The following is a 24,913-nucleotide window of genomic DNA, read 5'->3' on the forward strand; positions in this document are numbered from 1 at the left end:
CAATTAAAGGCTGTTTCACAAAAAGGAGACTTGTAGTTTTAACTCAAAAACAAAATGTCTTCACCAAAAAGAAAAAGCAACACGTCCTTTTACCCTGCGGTACGCAGTCCTCAATTGTACGCACTGTGGGTAAATATCAAAATAATTCTGCATTACAAATCTTCACACAGAAAAAAAGATTCACTGTAGAGTCCTCCAGTTCTCTGCAGTGACCTGCGAAAGTGGCACGCGATGCTACGGGAAATAAAATAAAATTTCTACTTTTATTTAAACAAGGGAGTATTATTCCTCACCTCAGAAAGAAAAAAATAGTTATATTAATATGTACCATAAATTAAATATTTTCAGAATTATCAGAGATGAAATACACCTCTTGAAGAGAAGGCAGCATTAAAGCCATCATCACTTAAATAGGCTGTGATGTCTTCAGCAAAGCGCCCGTCTTATGACACCGCCATGTGTCCCGGTGGCTTTTAAAGACTCTTGTCACATGAGCATTAGTTGAGGGGAGCAGAGAAGCTAACAAGTCACCTGCATGGCCTGCACTCAATTCTAATTAATGACCCCCCCCAGGCCCGAGGAAGAGCCAAGGAGTAATACACCAGAGCGAAACATTGTTGATGTAACACAAGTACTTCAACAAGAAATATGGGCCATACATGAGAACTTATCATCCCATGGGGAATTTGTTTGGACTATCGCCCTTTCAAACCATCCCACCACTCGTTACTCGATTAGGGGATGATTTGTCTTTAATTGTGCTCTTTACTCCAGTCTGAATGAGTGTTTGGACAGAGCACTGCATTGTTTACAGTGAACACCAGTTTATGCTTTTGCAGGATAACATAACGTGAATAAATCATTTTAAACTTTCTTTGTGGTCATATGTCTTGGTTCTAAGCAAATCCTGAATTGTATGTGGAGTTCCTTGAAGCATAGAGGCATCGGCAAAGCCAATGCGCCTGGCATTTAAATTGGTAGCACATGTCCATGACACGTTGCTGATACCGCGTCTGCCACCTTGGAACAATGAACCAATGATAACGTATGCAACCACTATGGAAAGATGGCCGCACATACTTTAAAAAGCATTGGCACTTGGATGGCCATCTTTGAGTAGTTTCTGCCATACATTGTCATTGGCTCACTACTCCATGCTGAACGCAAGACAGCGATGGTGTTGGAGTGATAAATAAAGGTTGGTTTCACTCATCATTGGGTAACTTTGTTACCATACTCTCCAGTATGGTGACGCGTCGCTTTGTCGCTCTGTACTCTGCTTGCTGTATGTACTGGGCTCCACTTTGATACCTTGAACCTGCTTTCTAAGTATTCACTCCCCTGTGTAACCAGGCTCCACTCTTGTTGAGTCTCTGGGCTCGCCGTTGCTCAATCTCAAAGGATTCTTTCTTTGCTCAGTGGCCGCTCCCATTTTCCAGGAAGCGCCGCTGGACTAGTCTCTGGTAGAGTCCCTCCTTCTCCATCAGCTGCTGGTGTGTTCCTTCTTGCACTACCTGCCCCTCCTCCATCACGATGATGTGATCTGCATTCTCCACTGTCTTGAGTCTGTGAGCGATGATCAGCATGGTCAGCCCCGGGATCCGTGACAGAGCGTCCTGCACCTGGAAGAGAGGGAGAGTCTTACACCTAAATCTGGAAGAGACAGAGAGACTTACACCTCCAGCTTGAAGAGAGTGAGAGACTTACATCTGCATCTGGAAGAGAGTGATAATCTTACACATGCATCTAGAAGGGAATGAGAGGCTTACACCTGCATCTGGAAGAGAGGGAGAATCTTACACATGCATCTAGAAGGGAATGAGAGGCTTACACCTGTATTTGCAAGAAAGGGAGAGACTTAAACCTGTACCTGGAAGAGAGAGAGGTTTACACCTGCACCTGGAACAGAGTGAAAGGCTTACACATGTATCTGGAAGAAAGTGAGAGGCGTACACCAACAACTGGAAGAGATAGAGAGGCTAACATCTGCATTGGGAAGAGAGGTAGAGGCTTACACCTGCACGTGGAAGAGAGGGAGAGGCTTACACCTGCACCTGGAAGAGAGTGAGAGGCTTACACCGACACCTGGAAGAGAGGGAGAGGCTTACACATGTATCTGGAAGAGAGTGAAAGGCTTACACATGTATCTGGAAGAAAGTGAGAGGCTTACAACTACATCTGAAAGAGATTGAGAGGCTAACATCTGCACCTGGAAGAGAGGTAGAGGCTTACGCCTGCATCTGGAAGAGAAGGAGAGGCTTATACCTGCACCTGGAAGAGTGAGAGGCTTACACCTGCACCTGGAAGAAAGTAAGAGGCTTACACCCACACCTGGAAGTGATTGAAAGGCTAACATCTGCACCAGGAAGACAGGTAGAGGCTTACACCTGCACCTGAAAGAGAGTGAGACGTGCACCTACACCTGCAAGAGAGTGAGAGGCTTACACCTGCATGTGAAAGAGAGGGAGAGACTTACACATGCACCTGCAAGAGAGTGAGAGGCTTACACCTGCCACCTGGAAGAAAGGGAGAGACTTACACCTGTACCTGGAAGAGAGGTGCTTACACCTGCAGCTTAAAGGGAGTGAGAGGTGTATGCCTGTGCTTAACGAAGGGGCAGAAGCTTACACCTGTATTTGCAGGAGAGTGACAAGCATCTTCCAGCATGCGGTGGCGGGGGGAGGGGGGTGGGGTCATAGTGGTATTGATATTGGTTTTTTTTCAAACTTTCTTTTTTTGTCATTTTGTGAGAAATAAGCAAACAATAACATCCCCCCCCCCATTTGGCAAGAACAGCACATAGACACATCGATTGACTCATTAAGGCACGGTTAGTTGGCTGAAGGCCACACTGAGATACATAGTTACACTAGATATAATACAAATAATCAGACAACATCTAGCGATCTGTGAGCACAGGGCTGGGTCCCACACATCACCCCATCTCCATTATGTCTTCGGGGACAACCCCATTGTGCTCCTCATCGTCCGAGCCCATGGGTGAGAATAACTCTCCACTCGTCCCTTTTGACTCACTCTGGGAGGCTGTTCCAAGACCCCAATCATGGCGCACATCACGCGCCAGGCCAACAAGTCCTCCTGCAGCCTCTCATCCCGCCTGGTGCACTGCATATGCGATTCCTCCGCCAGGGACCACTCCCGCACGTCACTCAGCCATTTAGAGACCTCTGGGCCCCTCTGGCCCATCCAAGTAACTGCCACCCTATGCCTGGCTAGCACTAGCATTAATTGCAACAGTTTATAGGACAATTTACGTTTCATTGGTTTAGGCACCAGTGCCAGCAGGCAGTGTAAAGGTGTCAAAGAAATGCGGATCCCTGTCTTGGCACCAATGTGTTCCACCACTCTCCCCCAGAAAGATTGGGTATTGATATTGTTAACATTATTGCCTAAAAACACAAAAACTATATAGGATACAAAATAATAAAATAATCCTTCCAGTCGCTGTACATGTGTTATCGTCATCATGTGTATCCCCATCAAAGAATATTAAAATGTGTAAATTACAGCTGGCTCGGATAATATTAATATAACTGATGCTAAAATGTTTATAATCCGTTTCCAAATGTACCAGATCGGAAGTACAGTTTGGTGGCAGCAAGAAAGGTGAATGGCATCTTTCCCAGATCTAATTCTAATCCCTAATTAATGATTGCTCCTAATTCTTTCCAACCCAGGACTTGATGTGATCAGATGAGACCTAAGTGACATCATCAACATGTTGTGTTAGGGGCGGCTCCCCGTGGCCTCTGATGTATTAAAACGCGTCCAAGGTAAATCTCATGAGATCCCTTCTGATTGGAGCTACAGTCTGAGGACTGGGTATCTGTGGGACAAGTACAAGGGGTATTGAAACATAAACCTATTTGTAACATATGAAGGCAGGTGCGTCATCCTGATGGCTCTTTTCATTAATTGTTTTCTGATTAATTGCTTAAATACATGATGCAGAACACGAGGCATCTTTCCAGGACGTGTTCGGGATTTATCTGCTTCAAGAAAGGAGTTTTCTGATGAAAAATAACAGACTGACCAACGAGTTGAGGACATGTCCCTGGTGCTAGCCAGTCGTTTTCAGATCATCGTATATCATTTAAATGATAGAATTCACTTGATAAACTTTGATACCACGGGCATGCCTGATTTCAGTACAGCTTTACTGGACCTTCAGCACCGAGGCAGTTGGTCCCCACCCCTATATGAAATGCAAAATCTGTAAACCCACGCACGCTCTGGTGACTTTTGAAGCCAGACCATTCCAATGCTCAGAGCAGTTCAGAGTGGGTGTAATCAAAGTGCCTCAGTACTTTTCATCTGTAAATATTTCTAACTTGGTTTTACTTGCAAAGAAGAAAAGTTATTGTTGCCCCTTCTTAGAGTCATTATCTATCTTGATTCTGCATACATTTATTTAGAATTTGTCAGTAATATGATTAGATCAAATTGCCCTTTTATTAACAACTTTTTAGCCATGTACCTGCACATCTGACAAATGCCAGGGTTCTTGTCTCGGTATGGCATCGACATTCAATAAATAAATGATACTTCTGCATTATCTTACTGAGGTTGGGTCTCACCTCTGTTCCAAGATAATAGTGTTAACATGTTTTCTTAAGCTGCTTCTGTTGAATGTGTCCTTCATGGCTGTGACAGCCATCCTTCTGTGTCTTAGAACTGTCATGCTGAGCACTGCCTATGAGATTCCAGAGAGTCACAGACTTATCAATGTCGGAATACCCCCTACACTCATGGATATGAGTTCCCTATTAGATCTCGAAGTTGCCCATCTCCCTATCCCATTTAGTCCTGCTTCTTCCTTGTTTCTGTACTTTTGGTCAGAATAATCTGTATTTTAGCTTTTGAATTTGAGACTCACATGGTCGCTGGAATAGCTCATTTTAGGCTTTCCTGTAACCCTCCTAGAGAACGCCTCTGTAGCTAGTTTCTTCTGCTTTGATATCCTCATTATGTTCACCTAGGAATACCTATATAATGTGCAATCCTTAAATCACAGCTGTGAAGCTTCTGAATGGCGGTTTGATAACTGTAGCTGATATAAACAACAGATTTTACCTCTTCAATGAAAATTCTCTGTAAACCGTATGCCAACTCTAAGTGTGTCTCCCAGGTATCTGTCCAGGAGCTCACACTTGCACGGTGGCAATAAAATTGATCTGACAGTATACGTTGACTGAATTTAAGAGTAATATTTGGACATTGCATGTAACATGTAACGGGTTGGATATTTTCAGATAATGTCATCAAGGATTGCTGTAGGTATGTGATTCTAACACTAGAAAAAGAGGTGTAAATGATGATGCCTGTAAGCTAAGAGACAGGTTGCAATAAAAATCTTCTGCACTTTTTAAAGCTTCAGGAAGTGGCTTTAGAAGATATGTAGGGAACAGCTGGGCTGTTTCAAGACATGATTGGGGAACCCAAGCATTTTAATTATGTTTAATGCGGTTCACCTTGTTGAACACATGATAGGATGCATCTGCTTAACTGTGAAAAATCTATCTACAGTGATGGACCATATGTATGCAGACTGACTAACTTTATTGAGGCATCAGTATGGTTGTCACCATTTGTGGTTGAATGCAAAACTAACAGTGAACTCCGAATGTGCATCGACCTGTGTGATTACAGGCAGATGGTCTTCGTAGATGTCCCTCATCTTCCAAAGATAATTGAGACTATTGCCACGCTGTACTCAGCCAGGTTATTTTCCAAGATGTATCTACATAAGTGTATTATCTTGCGGTTTTGGTGGAGATGTTTTGTCTGCTTTAGTAACACATAATGGCATTTCATAGTTTAGAACAATACATTTTGGCTTGGTGTTGGAAGCCTTCATGAGGATTGGGTACACCTGTTTAAGGTAATGAATGTAGTTCTGACCTTTCAGGATAATATCCTGAGGTTCAACGAGGATCACAGACCATACTAAATATTAGGATGTAGCAACTGTTGGATTTAAGTGACTAAAACACAAATGTGCTTTTGGAAACAAGGAAGTAGAATACCTGGTTATCATTGCTACAGAAGGACCCAAAGCCTCCTTGCTAAAGGCAACTGATGATTATTTTCAAGCCCCAAAAGAGAGGGGTTTATTCACTTGCTAAAGAACGCATTTACTAGATTAATGTGGAGGGGGAGAGATTTGTCTAAGGGAAGGACCCAACTCATTTTTTCTCATATTTTTCAAATAGACCCTAATATTGGCTCCTATTTTACACGCCTTTGTCCAAGGAAAGTCTCCATATCTAACAGTGAATGCTAGTGAAGGTGGAGTGTTGTAATATGCTTAACATTGTAATCTAAGACTCTGTTGGTCTTCATGTAGAATGTTATACTTGCCATATTCTAAATGACATAGTACTGTTCTGTAAATAAAATCTTGAGAACGTTTAGCTTTGAGAAAGCAGTTGGATGGACTATAGCTGAGTTGACAGGCTGAGGTGTAAAGGATCAACTTCAATAAAACTTTGGATTTATATTTAACTGGATTACCGTCATCTTTACAATGGTGACGAGCTAAATGACTCATTGATCTCACCTCAACGTTACCAGCTCCACTTTTCATCATTTTGAGAACATTTCTTCAACTTCATCAACGTTACAAAGTTGCCTCAAAACTCTTATCAATCTTCAAATGGATTGCCTTCTGTTGGTATTGCATTTACCTATTTTGGTTTGAGCCATTTATTAGAGAAATTCTCCTCAGAATTATCTTTTCTGTCATTTACAAGTAGAGAGAATCCCTTTGTGTCTGTTGGATGCGCTTCTGTTCACACTTCTCTCTTTGTGTTCTGAAGTTGGAGAGGAAAGCTTATTTTATTCTATTTACACCAAGCCTATGTTGGTCTTTACCGTTGTTACCGAGGAGCGGTAAAACCATAGACAAAACTTTCTGATTTGAGAAATTTGGATGTGTTGTGTGACCGTACACACTTCTCTCTTTGTGTTCTGAAGTTGGAGAGGAAAGCTTATTTTATTCTATGTTCACCAAGCCTATGTTTACCGAAGAGCCCTAAAACCATAGATAAAACTTTCTGATTTGAGAGATTTGGATGTGTTGTGTGACCGTACACACTTCTCTCTTTGTGTTCTGAAGTTGGAGAGGAAAGCTTATTTTATTCTATGTTCACCAAGCCTATCTTTACAGAGGAGCAGTAAAACCATAGATAAAACTTTCTGATTTGAGAGATTTGGATGTGTTGTGTGACCTGCGCTACTTAACAAAGGAAAGAAAAAACTATATTTTGACTTGTTTTTGTTAAAAAGGACAAAACATCATTTTAATTGAAGTTTTCATGATCAACTACAGTTTATGTGCTTGGAAACGCTTTCAACTTACTGCCTTCAATATTGTAAACGTTCAAATTAACTGGTGTTCTCTGCGCGCTGCTTCTTCACGCGCCAGCATTCTTTCTCTTCCTCCAATTTACGTCATTCTCATTCAAGGAACACTAGAGCGCTACCCTTGCTTCCTGGTGAAAGTTAATTCGACTTCCTGTTGGTAGACTGAAACGCTAAATTCTCTTCCTGTTCAACTTTTATTTCGCTTCCTGTTGGTAAACTAGAGTGCTAGACTGGCTTCCTGTTTGCATCATTAAAAAAAAAAGACTAGAACGCTAACTTTACTTCTTTTTAGAATACATCGTGAATGGTTCTAAAATTAGAATTTTTATAGTTACAGAGGAGTGTTCTATAAATTTCTAGGAGCAACTTTTAAGGTTCTTTTCTTTCACCTTTGTTCACACATGAATCAATAAAGAAGATTCTGTTCAACTATAATCCAACAAAGGAAGCTTCACCATCATTCTACTTCAAAGTATAATAGACAGTACTCTGTGGGAAACGTTCCATTTTCTCCTGTTCAGTGATAGGCTCACTATACACTTTGCCTATCTTCATGAGTGTTTTTAATTTTATATATTATCTCTTTCATTTTGTCTAACATATACTCTTTTATTACAGGTGTTTCTATACAGTTCTTACAAATTTTGATTCAAGCATGCAAAATGTACCTTATCCTCCATTTTTCTTGTCTACTCCTGGGAAGCCATCCATTCCGTGGAAAAAATGGAAAATTGTGTTTTCACTCTATTCAAGAGTATGTGGTGTCTCTCTCAGTGTGGAAAGAAAAATGTCTCTTCTTTTACATTGTCTGGGCTCTGAGGGTCAGGAAATATTCCAACATCTTCCTGATTTAACCTCTCAAGATGCTGACAATCTCAATGATTATGAAATGTGTCTAAAGAAATTAGATCTTCATTTCCTACCAAAAGTTTCAACTGTTTTAGAAAGACATCACTTCTGCCGGCGCATGCAAAGGTCTGGTGAAAATGCGGAAGAATACATTACTGAATTGAGAAAACTAGCTTCAACTTGCAATTTGGGGTCTAGTTATGAAGAGAGGTTGAGGGATCAATTTATGTTAGGTTGTTACAAAGTAAAAGAGCAGTGTTGGGCTAAAGACAATCCTTCTCTTACAGAAGTGATTTCTATAGCTAAATCTTGTGAACACACCAAAGCATATGTAGAAGAACTAAACAAGAAAGTCGATGAAACTCAAAAAGAAAGTGATATTCATGTTGTAAACAAGAGTAAGAATAAGTTTAGCAACGTTTTACCTCCTCAACACAACAAAGGAGAGAAAGTAATTACTCACTTCAAAACAAAAAGTTTAATAAGTATAAAGAAGAACACATTGGTAGTGATCATTTTAAAAATGATTCTGCTCAAAGAAAATGTCATGGTACTTTTTATAGATGTGGTGAGATTGGCCATACAGCAAATTTTAAAGATTGTATAGGCTGGAGAGCCATTTGTAAAAAAAATTCAAAAAGGGGTCAATTTCGAAATGTTTTTGCACTGGTACCTTTAAGAAGAAAGTTCAGGAAATCTCTGATGAGTGTGAAGTTGAGGAAATTATTATGTCAATTAGTGATGGAAACAAATATGTTCCTTTTGATGTTGTGCTAATTGAAAATGTCCCTGTAAAAATGTTGTTTGATACTGGTTCAAAAGTAACTCTAATTCCATAAATGGTTTATGATGAGTTCTTATTCAGCAAAGTGGAGTTACTCAAACTAGACAGCAAAGCTAGAGGCTTTGGAGGTGAACCTATTAAGCTGTCAGGATTTTTTAATGGTAATATCTCTTTCAAATCCAATTCAACCACAGGGAAGATTTACGTTTCAGAAAGAGGTGATTCTCTGGTAAGTTGGGCTCTTCAGAAAGATCTCAAAGTGATTCTGGGTCCTAATGAAACTCCATCCATAAAACTGAAACAAAATGTAGCAACCTGTGATCAGTTGAGTCATGTTACAACCGCTTTAAGTGATCAAAGTAAATTACTACAAGCATCTGCGTCCTCCCAGAGGTATTCAAAGAACAATTAGGTTGTTTGAAAGGGTATTCACATTTTATTGAAAGAAAATTCAATACCAATCGTTAGTAAAGTTTGAGTTGTTCCCATCAAGGTCAAAGAAAAAATTAAAGTTGAACTTGATAAACTTTTGAAAAATGGTATCACTGTTGAAGTGGAAGCCACAGAATGGTTGGCTGCTGTTGTAATGGCACTCAAAGCGAATGGTGAGTCCAGACTCTGCATCGATTTAAGAGAACTCAATAAGTGTGTAGTCGTAAACCATTATCCATTATCTAATATTGCAGAAATGTTATCACTGTTGGGAGGGGCCACATTCTTCTCTTCAATAGACTTAGCCTCGGCACCCAATCAAATAAAGTTGCATGATACCTCTCAATACCTTACAGCTTTTATAACACCCTTTGGCACTTACAAATTCTTGAGAATGCCTTTTGGATTAATATCAGCTGCAGCAGTCTTTCAGAGGATGATGGAACATGTATTTAAGGATTGGGACGGGATAAAGATATATCAAGATGATATTCTCATTTTGGGAGTACAGAAGCAGAACATGATAATCGGGTCAGAATTGTACTAAATAAAATAAAAGAAAGTGGTTTAACTCTCAAAGTGTAGAAATGCAAATTCAACATATCTAGCGTTGACTATCTAGGTCATACCATTTCTGATTCTAGCATAAAACCGAAGAAAGAACTAGTAGGCAGGATCAATGACACGGCCACTCCCAGAACAAAGATGAAGTTGTAAAATTTCCAGGCATGTCAGAATATTATACAAAGTTCATTCCCAACTTTGCAAGCAAAACACATAATATGCGACTTCTTTTAAAAAAAGGTACTGGCTTCATGTGGAATACTGAATGTGATGATGAGTTTCAACTAGTTAAAAGCAGTGTTCCCAGTAACGTGCGCGCTTGAGCGAGCGCCCACGTCTGATCCCCTGAGCGTGCAGTGCTGCTTGTGGACCGCGCATCCCCAGCACATCTCCGGAGAGCATTCCCGCCGCTGCTTTCAGAACAGGAGCGGCACGAAAAATGGTAATTTCCGGCTTGTGGTGGCTCCCGTACTTGCTGCTGTTTTTCCTTCTTAATGGAGCAAAGCTGGGGACTGTTTGTGGACCATTGTGAAAATGTTCCTGTTAATTGCAGCACCGTCGTGCGCTGCAATTAACATAAATATTTTCACAATGGCCCACAATCAGCCCGCAGCCGTGCTCCTTTAAGAGAAGAAATGCAGAAAGTCCAAAAGCATGACATGTGCTTTACAGGTCATGTCTTCTCTTAATGGAGCGCGGCTGGGGGCTGATTGTGGGCCATTGTGAAAATATTTATGTTAATTGTAGCGCACGATGGTCCTGCAATTAACACAAATATTTTCACAATGGTCCACAAACATCTTGCAGCCGCACTCTATTAAGGAAATAAATGCAGCCAGCACAAAATAACAACGTGTAAAGCACACATTGTGCTTTTAGGCTTGCTGCACACCTTTTGTTGATAGAGCACGGAAGATTGTGTGACTTTTTGAAAGTTTTCATGTTAATTGCAGCCCCCTGTATAAGTATGTCGGGTTCTGCAATTAACATGAACACTTTCCAAAAGGCACGTACTCTGCCGCCCTCTATTAACAAAAGGTATGCAGCTAGCCTAAAAACATAACGTGTGCTTTCACAATCGCTAATATATGTTAGTGATTCTAAAAGCACACGTCCTACTTCTGGAATTACTGCATGATTTTTGTTAATAAAAAGCTGTGCTCATGACAAGCTGAACTCGTCATAACTTCCACGGAACGCCCACACGGGGTATAATTCCCCTCCTGTGCGGGGCGTTTCATTGAGGGGGCAGAGTCATGATGAGCTCAGCTCGTCATGAGCACAGCTCCACAGTGCTGCTTGAGGAGCTGAGCTCATCATGAGCACCGCGGCGCAGCGCGTGGCCCCACCTCCCCCCGCGCCGTGGGGGAATTAGCCCTGCGGCGAAGGTGTTAAGATGTCCCTGAGCCGCCGCTGTGTAGTTAGTTAGAAAAGATGTTCACTGTCAATGTGGAATGAGGCAGGTTTACCCGTTTTCCTAATATATATATTAGTGTAGCTTTGTCATGGTTGCAGATGCTCTTCACTGCACTGCACTTTCTCATTTCAAACATGGTACAGCCATTGTACGCAGTCACCAATACGAAGGCCACCCACCTGGCTGGACTGGCCTTTGCAGGCATCAGACGTTTGCCTGGAAGGCTGGGGGTCTGTTTTGGAGCAGTGGGGGTTAGTTGTTTTACTGGGGGCAGTTTTGCAGCGATGCTGCAATATGGGCCCTCTGTAACAAAAGCACCAGTGCTGCGGACTGGGTTTAAGCAGTAGTGCTTGACACTTGCCCCCCCCCCCCCCACCTCCACCCCACCTCTGGTGGGTGGGAACCAGAGCGGCAAAATTGCCAGTGCTACTTTGGATTCCCAGTCCGGCCCTACCTGCCCCATCAAACAGGCTTCCTCCGTTCCAGTACCTAGGTCATTTATCTGCAGAATCAAGTAGGAACTCCAGTGTCAGAACCCCTGCCGCTGCACCCACACATGCGGTCAGATTCTTGGCGCACATTGCTGTGGCTGGAGCGCACACTGCCGCACACAGAGGAAAAAAATTAGAGGGGACATTGGTTAGGAGTCAACTTTCCAAAGTCTCCTCTTTAAAGAGCTTTGATCCCAATCAAGATGAAGTCATCATGACAAATGCAAGTGCAACAGGTCTAGGAGCAGTCATGATGCAAAATCTTAATGAAGTGGAAGCAACCATTTTGTTTTTGTCGAGAAGTTTACGAGGGGCAGAATCTAATTACTGTGTTATAGACAGCATAATAAAAGAAGATGTTTGGATTAGTGAATTGTTAAAAGATAAAACTCTACAGTCTGTCTTGTATTGCATCAAAAACTATTGTAAAAGATGTGATGCAACAAGTGATACCTTTATCTAGTTTCTTTCAAGTAAAAGAGGAGTTATCTTCCCACAATGACATTTTGTTTCGTGGAACCAGGTAAATACTTTCATCCAACTTGAGAAATCAATTGATCAAATTTGCCCATGAAAGTCATCCTGGTATTTCTCAAACCAAAGAAATTTTGAGTCAAACTTACTGGTGGCCAGGGATGGACATCACCATAGAAAGGTCTATGAGAGAATGTATTGAATGCAATAAATGTGACAAAATACTCAAGCCAAGAGTTCAACCCATGACCTTAAGAGAACTTCCAAAACTAGGTTGAGAAGAAGTTGCTATATAAATACATCTTAGTTCTTATTGATATTTAATCAAGATGGCCAGAGGTCAAGATTATTAACTCCGTAAAGAAAAGAGGTGTGGTAAAATGTATTGAGGAAATATGTGAAAGAGAAGGTTTCCTAACATCATGTTGTCAGACAATGGTGTTCAATTTACGTCAAAAGAATTGGAGAAGTATTTGTTGGATAGAGGGATTAAGCACAAAATATATTTCTTATATCATCCTGAAACAAATGGTGTTGTTGAAAGGTTCAACAGAGTACTTAAAGAAACCATTCAACGTGCTGTTTCACATAACAAGTGTTGGCAAATTGAAATGTTGAACAAGGTTAAAACCTACAGATTTTCTCCTCATTCTGCGACTGGAAGAACTCTTTTTGAGCTACTTTGCAAAAGGAAACCTAATACCGTGTTAAGTCCCTCGTGGATTCTAAACAAATTATCTGAATTGAAGAATGTTCAAATTGATCAGGAGAAATTTGAAAAAGAGATGAAAGATGTCTGAAAACATAAAATATTTTTTATGTAAGGATAGCAGTAAAAAGAACAATCATAAAGGTAGGTGACTTAGTTAAAATAAAAAACCCTAGCAAAGGATCAACCATGCTGTTATCACAAAAAAGGATCAAAGAAGAAGCTGTGCCATCTTAAGTTCTCTTGTTTGAAGGCTCCAGAAAGAATCAAGATAAAAGATGTGAACTCACATGTGGACTGTGGACATAAGTAAGCCATACCCAAAGGAACAAAAATGACATTGCAAACAGCCCATATACATTTTTAGTGGAACACGTGTGCATACAAGCAAACCCACTGTGAGCTTTGGCATACAACTGTGGAAATACTGCTGGTTCATGACAAGAAATCCGAGTGCATATCTATGTGGAAGATGGTTTGGAGAGAGAAGTGTTTAACCGGGATAAGGAGTTAGAATGTTTGGTGTAGCAAGTGAATCTTGAACAGAGTAAATCTGTTACAGAACAGGAATGGATGAAAGCTTTGCAATAGGATACCATGAGACTGATTTTATTAGAAAGACGTGACCTGTGGCGAGATGTCTTGTATGGTACTAAATCTTTGGCAGCAGGGTGCTCATTTAAAGATAGTAATTTGCTTAGAGAAGAAACTTATATTCTGCCCAGAACCTTTAGAAGCAAGATGGGTGATTCAGTGTATATAGACCTTTTAGATATGGCCCTGAACATGAAGTCACCCAGGGAAATAGATTGGAGGCCAGGTATGAGCAAAGATTTTGAGATAAAGGTTAGCATTTGTGGAGTGAGTAGGTCAGAGGCTAAAGGTCAAAAGTGTCTGTAAGCACCTATGCAGACAATGAACCCCACCCCTCCCCCAGTCAAAGGACAGGCAAGGATTTTCTAGGGTCATCTTATGTTTTGACTACAAGTTTGTTTTATATTTGTGAGTAATCCATGCCCTTAGGTCCTGACATAGTAAAGGGGAGTGCTACAACACTCTTCTGCCTCTGTGGACTGATAAATGTACAAAGACCTTGCTCCATGAAGGGGCAGTTTGCTCAAATTTGCCAACTTCTCACCTCATTAAAAGTGGGTGGGAATCAGATTGTGGGTCCTTGCACCAGGAGTGCTGCATTGGAGTCTACCTGAGACCACAGTCCTCATTCGCACTATGGATGTTCTTAAAAGGGCACTGGCGGTAGCATGCAGTGGTCGCCTGGATCACTGCCCTCTTCCCTGGGTGCCCACAGCCCTAATATGCAGAGCAGAGGCTGTCCCATCACAGACCGCTTCAAGAATGAAAACCAGTAACACCTGCCCCAACAGGTCGGTCACTTGTAATGGGGTCGCAAAGTCTTTATTCGTTCAATTATGACTCACATGGAAGAGATGATGCTTTTTACACACTCAATGTATCATTGCAATCTGCTAAGACTCACACATTGTACACTGTGACTTGCCATTCTGCAGTTGCAAATCCTCTACTTTTGTGGCTCTCTGGCGTTGTGATGTAATTTGTGCCATCCTCATGGTGAGGGCTAATAATGGTTGCAGAGTAGTGGCAGGTAATGTCTCTGTAGTGAGTGGTTTGGAGGCACCGATGTGAATCTAGCACAATACCCCACATGTGACAGCAGGAATTGTCCAGGTTGTGAGGTCATCAAACTTAAAACCCTGGGTGGTTCCCTAATACAAAAGCTGTGGAGTTGTTTACTCAGAAACAGAAGCGGTGGTAAGAGTTTTAAGCCTGGGCTGGTGAAACCTATAACCATGTGTGGTGGACTGAGCTGTGTTAAGGGGATGACGTGGACGATGATGTGAGCCATTCCAAGGGGATACAGGGAGATCTACGGCCTTACAACAGTGCAGGGTTTACCTTGTGCTCGGTGTCCACATCCAGGCAGCTGGAGGCCTCGTCCAGGATCAGCACCTGTGGGCGCCGGACCAGTGCTCGGGCGACGGCGATGCGCTGCTTCTGTCCCCTGGCCAGGAGACTTCCCCGCTCCCCAACATCTGCACACCAGGGATAGCATTCAGAAGGTGAGACACCAAATGAAGAATTAAGAAACCCAGAGCATGAACATGCAATCACACTAAACCTGGCCAGGAGACTTCCCTGCTCCCCAACATCTGCACAGCACGGATAACAATAAGGTGAGAAACCAAATGAAGAAATGTATGGGCATGTAATCACAATCACCATGTGGAGGGACCTGAACTTCAGAACATGAGCGTGCGTAACAGCAGAATCCTGTGGAAGGATGTGTGCTTCTGTTTTATTTTTTAAAATACAACGAAGTAATGCATACAGCACTGATCTAGCAAAAAGATACAGCGGGGCACTCTAGGTACTGGTGGGTTTGTTGTTAACATTGGACATTGAATGCATTAGGACCTATAATGTATACACTGGCTGTGTCTTGGCCGCATATGCAATATGCATAGAGTGGGTTGGTACTAAGATGGAATCCACTATCAAACAGTGGTCAGGGTCTTCTGAAGCTGTGGCGTGCTCCATTGGAGTTACATAATCTGAGTGTTTGTAAAGTGCACATTTACATCAAAGGGTTTCTTAGCTCTATGTAGTATTTATATTTACCAAGCTCAATTGTATCCGTTTGGGATATGAAACTGTGCCCATGGGGTCAAACACAGACTCATGCCGTGGGTGCAACAGTCCACTGAGCTGTCAGCCACCGCTGAACCTCACGCACATACCTAAAAACTATGCCCCCCGCTTCTGTTGTGCGGTCGGGTTCTCTACCAGGACTGCCTTCTCCTCTTTTGTATCAAAGGTGTGCCTGCAGTGCATGCGATGAACATGATGCATACAGTGTGCATCGCTAGCTGACCAAGGCACAGAGCCCCCTCGCCAACCTTCATTCCTTGTCTGTCCAAGCTCATAAGAAACCTACGCTGGCTTGACTTTAAGTGCTGAAGGTCCCATCGTAGAAGGGTGGAATAAGGAACCTGGGGGCATATTATCTAGATGTGCGTTATATAACGCACATCGCACATTTCCATACCACCGGCTATCGCCGGATTTTTTCGCCGTGTTAGCGCGTAATTATCAATGCGCAACACGTAGGCGAAATTAAATCTGGCGATAGTCGGCGATATGGAACATTAGCGCATGAAAACAAACGTTGTTTTCACACGCTAATGTGTGCCTTGATAATATGGGGGGTGGATTCAGCGTTATGATCCACACCCCCATGTTATCAATGCCTTAACACCTGGTCAGAGCAGGCGTTGGGAGACCTGCGATAAACGAGTTTATCGCAGGTCTTCTTCTCCCAACGCCTGCCTTGGTAATAGGGTGTTCCCACCTCCAACCACATTTTACATGTGGTTGGACGTGGGAACGCCCACTTTGCATGTCATTAGCGATGTTTCTCGCTGACATGCAAAGTGGGCTTGAGGCAGGCGTTAGCATGCTTTTGTTAATAGGGCGCTGGAAGTATCGCCGCTTTCTCGGCATAATTCGCCGAAAAAGTAGCGATACTTCAGCTTGCTAATATGCCCTCTGGTTATAAAAGCACCAGACTGAAGATACTTAAAGAAATCTATGGGTTTAACTTTGGTCTCTTTCTAAAGGAATTTGTGTCTTTTAGGGTGACCACCATTGTCACGACTGTTCACAGCTGCACATAGTTGTGGCTAACAGAAGTAGTCACATTTCCTCTCCCTACTGTTGTTTCCATGTGGAGGACCTAAGTTAACCTCATTCACGCCCATGACGAGCTCAGCTCGTCATGCAGCACGGTGGCGCTGTGCTGCTGACAAGCTGAGCTCGTCATGACTGTTACGGAACGCCCATGCGGGGATAATTCCCCTGCAGTGCTGGGCGTGCCAAGCTCGTCATGAGCACCGCGACGCTGCGCACGGCCCTCCTCCCCCGGCAGGGGAATTAGCCCCGCGGCGAAGGGGTTAAGGATTGGTGGGCAGGAGTCTGCCAGTTTACTGGTGTGACAGAGGCAACTGGTCCACAAAAAGGCCTAGCTTTGACGTACCTGTTTCAGAGGTGGGTGCTCTTTCATGAAGCTTGGACATTCCACCTGGCAGGATATTCTAACAAGAGCTAATCTGTCCCAGACAGCCAGTGGGATATGCTTTCATCTGCCTGATAGACATTTGTCTAAGTATTGGAGAAAGTTATGGTCATAAAGTTCTGACATGTCTTCCATTGCACAGGCTCCGAGGACCCTTTTAGAGCATCTGGTATAACCAGACGGAAGACTTTCGGGAAGATCTGTAGCTATTTTGTATTAAACAATAGGGCCTCGGTTTTACTTGCTTTTATTCAATAACCCCCGATGGAGCTTTGAGGTAATCCCGAGTCAGTGTAGTAAGGAGTTAATTGGAAACAGGGATATGGGAGGATTCTTGCTGTGTTGGTGAGGAAGGAGAGATGGATTCCACGATTCTCATGCTCCTCTAGTAGGGAGGGCTGATGTGCAGTGAGGAAGGTAGGAGATAGGTCCAGGAGTAATAGGACGACAATTACACTTCTGTTGAAACTGGTCTTGGTTATGGCAGAAAGAGAGGAGGATGGTTTCACTAGATCCAGCCTATGAGGTCAGGTTATGGTTCCTCATCCCAGGTAAAGGCTGCAGCATAATGCAGGAGAAGGCCATTTCAGAATGTTTTGAGCAATTTCTGTCAATAAATGCTGGTTCCTGGCATTAAATATAACAGACTTGTGCACCAGTCTGTTTAATGGGCACAGACCGCATTTGGAAAAACAGAATTCCCCCTTATGGCCTGAAGCGCTTCTGAACACCTAAGCACATTTAGATGAATGCAGCAACACCTGAGTGAACCTATGATGATGAGCCACAACATGAATCCACATGGACCACTCTATAGATTCACACTCTTGCAACCGAGCACAACCGACAGAGAATCCTGCTACCCGTCCACCTGAAAGTCCTCTAGTGCCTCGTCCTGAGCAAGAAGCGCTACATAAATCCTACTGCACCTACAAAAATATAATCTTTGGAGGGTTCAGATGTAAATGTTTACCCATGAAAGGGACAGGTCCACATAATTAGCCTCCCCCTTAATCTTACTCACTCTCCTTTATTGGGAGAAGCAGCTCTTTACATTCTTCCATCAGCTCCTCGGGTGCCACCTTATTCCACCACCCCAAGTTTCCTATGTAACCTTAATTCAAGGCCGTCCCCCAGTCCCTTCAGTGCAACTCCATTCCACCCCCACCCATCTGGCGCTGTGCCTTTGCTCTCAGCTTTAAACCATGTGTTCCCCTCAGTGCCCCCCTCATGCCACCTCCACCCACCTCATGCTTATTCTATCCTCTTTGCTGTGCTCTTTTCCTCAACTGTTCCCTTCAGTGCCACCCTCATGTTCCCCCTTTTCTCATTCTTTGCTTCACGCATTCTCCCACATTGGCTTTAACTATATGCAGTATCCTACCTGTTCCCATCAACACCACTCCATCTCAACCAACACCCATTCTTTGCTTCACCCCTTCTCCCATATTTGCTTCAGCTGTACACAGTCTCTCACCCATTCCCATCAATACCACTCCATCTTTTACTCCACCCATTATCCCACATTTGCTTCAGTTATAGTCAGTCTCCCACCCATTTCCATCAGTACCCCTCAATTTAAACCAGCACCCATTCTTTGCTTCACCCCTTCTCCCGCCTGTTGTCTTCAGACCCTCATGCCACATCCTACCCATCTCATATGTCCTCTGCATCTTCTGGATGAACTGTTTGGCGTCGGCTATGTCTGCAGCTTGCGTGACCTCTGACATTGAGGCATTCTGAAGGCCGTAGGTGATGTTGTCTTTGATTGACCCAGTGAAGAGGATGGGCTCCTGCCCCACCAGCGAGATCTGGGAAGACAAAAAAGAGGAGAATATGAATGTGATAGCAACTTTATGAGACGGTGTCAACGTTTGACGCTTGGAGAACTCAAGGCACAATACAAGCCCTGTGCATTATCTTGTTAATATTAATAAAGTTGATGTCAATATGAATAAAAATACATTCATGTATAAGAACAAGATTACCTCTTTATTAACAAATTCTCCCATCATGAATTCCACGTCAACACCGACTCTGAAATACATAGTTGGGCAGGCCAAGAACCCTATGTCCGAGGTACCTGATTGACAGATCCCAGGTGGGGTGGCACGTAGTAGGCAGACAAACTGCACGAACAGGAAACCCCTGATCAATCCCACAGATAAATGCAGGGACACCACAATGGTCCGGGGAGAAGGGCCTCAATAAAGCACATAGGGCCGGAGGCTATGCCCGTTCCCAAAGCACAATAACGTAAAATGCCATATAATGTAACCAACACATTGCCAATCAGGACACAGCACACACTACACACAGTGATCACGCGCTCCCCATGCCCCATCTGGACACGTTGCCCACTGGCCGCATTGTGTCAACGCAAGGTCGAGGCCCACCTGGTTTCCTCATTGAGTCCACTAATTAATCACTCCAAGGACAGCGGTGCACATTCTTTACCAAAAAAGGCTCGCAGGAGCTACTTTATGGCTTTAAATGAACTGTATAAGAGCCACGTGAAATCGATTGGAAATTGAGACCGTCCTCGGACCCTACGCCTGTAACTGTTCCCGCGGCCGCACTGTTTAATTAACCAAACTGTTTTGCCAATGCCTCTTGTCTCTTGTTTTTTCAAAATATTTCATTTTCAAGCAAAGTTTTGATGAGGCAGCCAGGAGCTTATTTATTTTAATTCGAACTCGACTGCAGCCAAAGGAAGAAGACCCCGCCAGGACGGATTTATATTTGCGTATGAAAGAAGGTGAACAGACAGCGCAATTGATTGGAAGATCTGCTGAATCCGCAGGGAGGAGGTCTGTCCTGAAGCAGCTGTCACAGAGGGTAAGAGACCACATCAGGGAGAAGCGTAAAAAGATAACACGAGTGCCCTACCACTGAAAGAAATCTGGCATATTACCTCTTTTATATGTCCTAACTAAGTAGTTGTAAGGTTGGCCTTGGAGGCGAAACAGCGGAAGTCACCTTTTTTTTTAATATTGAGCACGCTAGCAAAGGTGGATATTTATTTAATTCTCTAGCCCTTTATGGATCTCAGAATGCTATTTTTGTGTTAGGCTTTGCTGATTGGGCAGAGTTGGCACCACAATCTTATTTTTTTTGTCTACAAGAGTTTCTCAGTGCCACCGGTTTCTTAACACTGTTGGTATCTGAAAGAAGTGAGAGGTGTTTTTCGTTTGGACCACTGGGCGTCATACAGACAGAATGCTTGGCCCCTGGGTGTGATACAGGGTGCGATTAGGACATTTATGGAAAAAGTTTGGACCTTGGAGATTAGGGGTAACTTGCGTTTGATCAAAAGGGAACTGAGGTTCTCGAGTTATTCCTTCTTTCAGCAAACTATTGCTATTATCTTTGTTCCAGAGCCAATATAAAGAAACTACCAGGCTCACTTAGAGGCAAATTTACAAGGAACTGATGCATCTGCATAGATGCGTCAGCTTCCTTGCGCCTGCCCCAAATGTCCTTGCACCACCATGGATGCGCTATATTTATTATGGCGCAAGGATTAACAGATGCATCAGAAATACTGACACATCTGTTGGCACAAAAGTGGCGCATTGCTGGAGTTGCTCAGGGAAGTGACGCAACTCCAGGAATGCGCCACAATAGATGGGTGAGTCCCATTCAAAAAGCCCTGCGTCGTTCCTTACGCCTGGTCTGAGCAGGCATGGGTATTTTGACGCAATTAAGGCGTAGAGTGACGCAGTGAAAGGTTGTAAATTTCACTGTGTCAGTTCTACATGGCTTTGTTCTTGGGAATGCTCAGCCTGCATACATTATACCTGCTGCAGGTATAATGTGACGCGGGGCTTTACAACGTGACGCATCTCCCTAGATGCGGCACGTTATAACTTGGCGGCATTGTTAGCGCCCCCGTTGCATCACAAAATGTGATGCGATGGCAGCGCAAGGGGCTTGTAAATCTGCCCCATAGTCTCTTGTGTAACACAGAGCTTCTCCGGGTTACAGGATAGCATGTGCAAGGAGCGGGCTTAGGGATTTTTAACAAAATCAGAATTTTTTCTCTGTCAGTTCTTTTATTGTTGAGATTGATACCAGGCAAATGTGATTTTGTGGTGCTGCTCATTACTGCAAAGTGTGTTTTGTTTTGAGTATTGTGCTTTTTGTTGATGATATTTTTCACAAACTGTATTTGATGCCAAGAGTCCTTATCATTCATATACTGTGATTATTAAGCATTGCACTTTATTCTATGTAACAACTCTTCATATGCATTGATATCTGTGTTTATGAAATGTTCATGTTGTGTTGTTGTTGCATGTGTAGATAGCGCTGAGCTCATAGTAACGTAATCATAAGCATTAAACCCAGTGTGTATTTTCCCCATGATTAGCTCAAAACCAAATAATCCTTAAAACAAGAAGCTAAGGCGTATCTTGTCTTCTAATACTACCAAACTTATCCTGGAGTCACCATTAACACACTGTTATGTTTCATAGGGTACCCCAATATAGGCCTGGGTTGTCTCCTGACCCTTCACCTACATTTACTGTACCATTAAACAACATAACCGGTTTTGGTATTGACCTTTTGCCTAGTTAAGCGCTGCATAAGATGCCGTGTGGTTCCCCCCAAAACTAGCCTCATTAATTATGCATCAAGATTCTCGGAATCACAGCAGGATTACCATCTTCTGCATAATAACTATGTATAAGGGTCATCCCTTCCGTCATCCTCGGCCGACATGACACAACAAGGTAGAATACCCTGAGGGTACCTTCTGGGTATATATACACCATATATTTGCCAATGCAGGCAGAGGAGAAAGACTTCCATGCTGACACACTGACGGGAGATGCTGAGGTTCCAGACACTCCAGCTCGCAGTGGTCTGACAAGCCTCGCGGGGTGTCCATCTCGAGACCAGGACCGGGTCCCACAATCTCTCACTACAGGTAATGGGGTTGGCTTCAGCCTAGGGGGATTGTTAGCTCTACACCTACATATATGCTAGGTACACTTAGATACATCTAGTTAGGGTTGCATCGTACGAGTATGCATTGTTACTGTCTTCTATTTATATGCTTGCATATATTCATTGTTTTTAGCACAATGGTAGAAATCTACCATCCATTTACTCTGTTAGTGTCTATAATTATTTATATCTGTTTCTGTCTTATGATTGTTTCAGCACACTTATTTTGGGGAGAGGTGTGTGTGCCCCCAGTGCAGCTCCGCCCGGGCTCTCTCTGCTGGTCCAGTTATGCGGGGGCTGCAGACGTGGGGAGGCTGGTGAGCTCCCCGTGCCTGGCCCTCCCTGGTTCCAATAGCCGTACCGTGCACCAGCAATGAAAAGCGCGACTATGCCTAATGCACTCCTCCTAGCTTTAGGGAAATCTACAACTATCCGTATCTCTTGCTGGTCTGATGTGGTCTGGGGCTGGGAGAGACGCTGGAGGCTGCCCTCTGCACCCCCTGTTTATGCTATGTTTATCTCTAGCCTAAGCCTTGATGAAGCCTGTCTCCTGGGCGACAGGCCAGGCAGAGCAACAACTGAGCCTACTGGCAGAGGACAAATCATTCTGCCCTCCTGAGTATATAAGGCAGTGTGCGGGCCCCTCCATGTCAGCCAGGGAAGGGGAGGGCCGTAGTATGAGAAGACAAAGATGGACAGAGGAAGGACTGTATGCCTGCTGCTGTTCCCGCTCATGCATGTGGTGCTCAGCAGGCCACGCCAGGTGAGGGTGTCTGTATAGCGCACAGTGTCAGCTGAGCGTGCTCTTAGCACTTTGGTAAATGTAAGGTATATAGGTGTGTATTGCCCTGGTGAGACCGCACTGGATTTTGACGTCCTTACACTATTGCAGTCCCTACACGAGCCCTTCCCACTACCCTCCTGCACCAGACTATTGAACAGTAAAGTGTGGCCACCCCTTACGCTCCCATCAGATCGCGGTCTTAACACTACTGGTCGTTGCCTAGCAGTTACCTTCACATTATGTACTGCCCATCAGTGCCAACTTCTGTTGTTGTTAATTATTTCACTGCCCTCAGTGACTACTCATCTCACTATCTACCAGTGCATGCTCCCCACACAACTACACATCTCAACCTAGACATGTGAGCTTTTCACTCAAATTGCCAGCGTTTTCACACTGCCATTCTGGGCCACTTCTCACAATGTTCACCTTTGCAAGAACTTTGCAGTGCCCAAAGAGCTAGTGTCTCTCATTTCCCTGCACTGTCTGTAAACACCTCCCACTCTCACACTGTCCACCTGAGCCAGCTGTTGAAGCCCACCCAAGCTGACCAATGGCGCGTGCTGTTATTTCTCGCTACTCAATCACACTCCCTCTGATGGCGCTCCCCACACACTGCCACCCTCTCCTCCCCAGCGTCATTTGAAGGTACAGTGGGTCCGTGTTCACTGCTGGCTCCGATAGGAGTCTAAAGGCAGAATGATGGCATTCCCTGAGTGGAGGGTGATTTATTGAGGAATTCGGTTTTGAATCCCTCCGCATTAATCTGTGTGCGTCCTGTGCCTTGTGCTTTACCTGCCAGTCTGTGTGTTTGTGGTGCCAGCTGCTGACTTCATTGGCAGCGTATGATGGGCATGCAGTGTTAGATGAAGGCATGGCTGACAGTGTTTCATATTGACATCAAGGGCAGTGTAAACCTTTTACACCGACCACCTCTGTTAGCATTTACATCTCTAAACTGGCACCATCCATTTGCAGAGCAGGGCCAGTTTATCACGCTAACACGGTCCAGCAATGCCAACTTTTCACACTGCCCACTTGACACAGGTTGTAACACTGCAAGTAGTCACCTCTTCCACTGCTCACCAGTGCCAGGATGTCACACTGGCCACCATCCAGAAAGCAAATAACACTCACTTCTCTACTCTATGGCCCTTTCCGGGAACTGCACTTGACGTTTTGAGCTTGCTTTTATTAAAGATGGTGTAGTGCACGTAGAGAGATAACAGAGGCCCAGTGTAAATGATAATGCTTTTTATTTATCTGTTTTAAAAACAACACATGAATAAAAGGCATTGCCATTTACAATGCCAATAGCTCAAACTCTCATAAATGCGACACCTATTGCATTTTTTACCTGTTGCCTGCCCAAGATCAGGAAGCAGGCACACCGAACCGGCACCTCCTCACCACTTCTTGTCAGCCAATAGCAACCCCCATGCCCAGCATACACAGAGAACTACACTGCTATGGCACAGCACTACCAACTGCCAGCCTTCCTGCGGTGCAGCCACAGGGCAGTGGCTACATTGCCCGTGTCTGCCCCACAACACGTTGTTCCTGCCATGGAGGTTTCCCACAACCGGGTGCAGTACAGGGACCCATAGATATGTGGCATCGCAGAATAAGAACAGACGTGGTACACAGGTAGGCTTTTTAAAATTTATTTATTAGTTTTCACTTTTATATAGCGCAAACTTTACCCGCAGGTATCAGAGCGCTTTAAATCAGCATGCTATAACAAGCAAGACTAGCACTCTATATTACTGCCAACTTTGCTTAGCATAAGCAACAGCTAACCATTCACAAACAATGTTTATATACCAATTGCAAATGAAAAAAAAAAATTAATGCAAAGCATTGTCATTTACAATGCCAGTAACTCAAACTTTAATGTTGCAAGACCTATTGCATTGTAAATGCTTGTTCTGATGTGTTGGTGGTCGGCGTTGGTGGCGG

At 43.6% G+C, this 24,913-nt stretch overlaps 1 protein-coding gene across 1 annotated transcript; it reads right to left on the reverse strand.

Annotated features, from left to right (window-relative positions):
• Positions 1-245: 245 nt before the first annotated feature.
• On the reverse strand, positions 246-19,029 carry LOC147659189 (ABC-type oligopeptide transporter ABCB9-like). Its single transcript, XM_086951913.1, has 4 exons — positions 18,869-19,029; positions 15,265-15,295; positions 15,042-15,147; positions 246-1,622 (listed from the first exon to the last, which is right to left on the reverse strand). Exons 1-4 carry the CDS (start codon positions 18,945-18,947, stop codon positions 1,416-1,418), a joined length of 423 nt encoding a protein of 140 aa, XP_086808039.1. The 5' UTR covers positions 18,948-19,029; the 3' UTR covers positions 246-1,415.
• Between the last annotated feature and the right edge of the window lie 5,884 nt (positions 19,030-24,913).

Source organism: Lissotriton vulgaris, unplaced genomic scaffold (assembly GCF_964263255.1).
Source record: "Lissotriton vulgaris unplaced genomic scaffold, aLisVul1.2 SCAFFOLD_2442, whole genome shotgun sequence".
NCBI classification, from domain to species: domain Eukaryota; kingdom Metazoa; phylum Chordata; class Amphibia; order Caudata; family Salamandridae; genus Lissotriton; species Lissotriton vulgaris.

Coding starts and splice junctions, on each gene's coding strand:
- LOC147659189 (XM_086951913.1), bottom strand. CDS start 18,947: ATGTCAGAGGTCACGCAAGCTGCAGACATAGCCGACGCCAAACAGTTC. Junction 15,296..18,868: donor GCAGAGGACATATGAGATGG/GTAGGATGTGGC, acceptor CGTGCTGTGCAG/ATGTTGGGGAGCAGGGAAGT. Junction 1,623..15,041: donor ATGTGGACACCGAGCACAAG/GTAAACCCTGCA, acceptor CCTCTCTTCCAG/GTGCAGGACGCTCTGTCACG.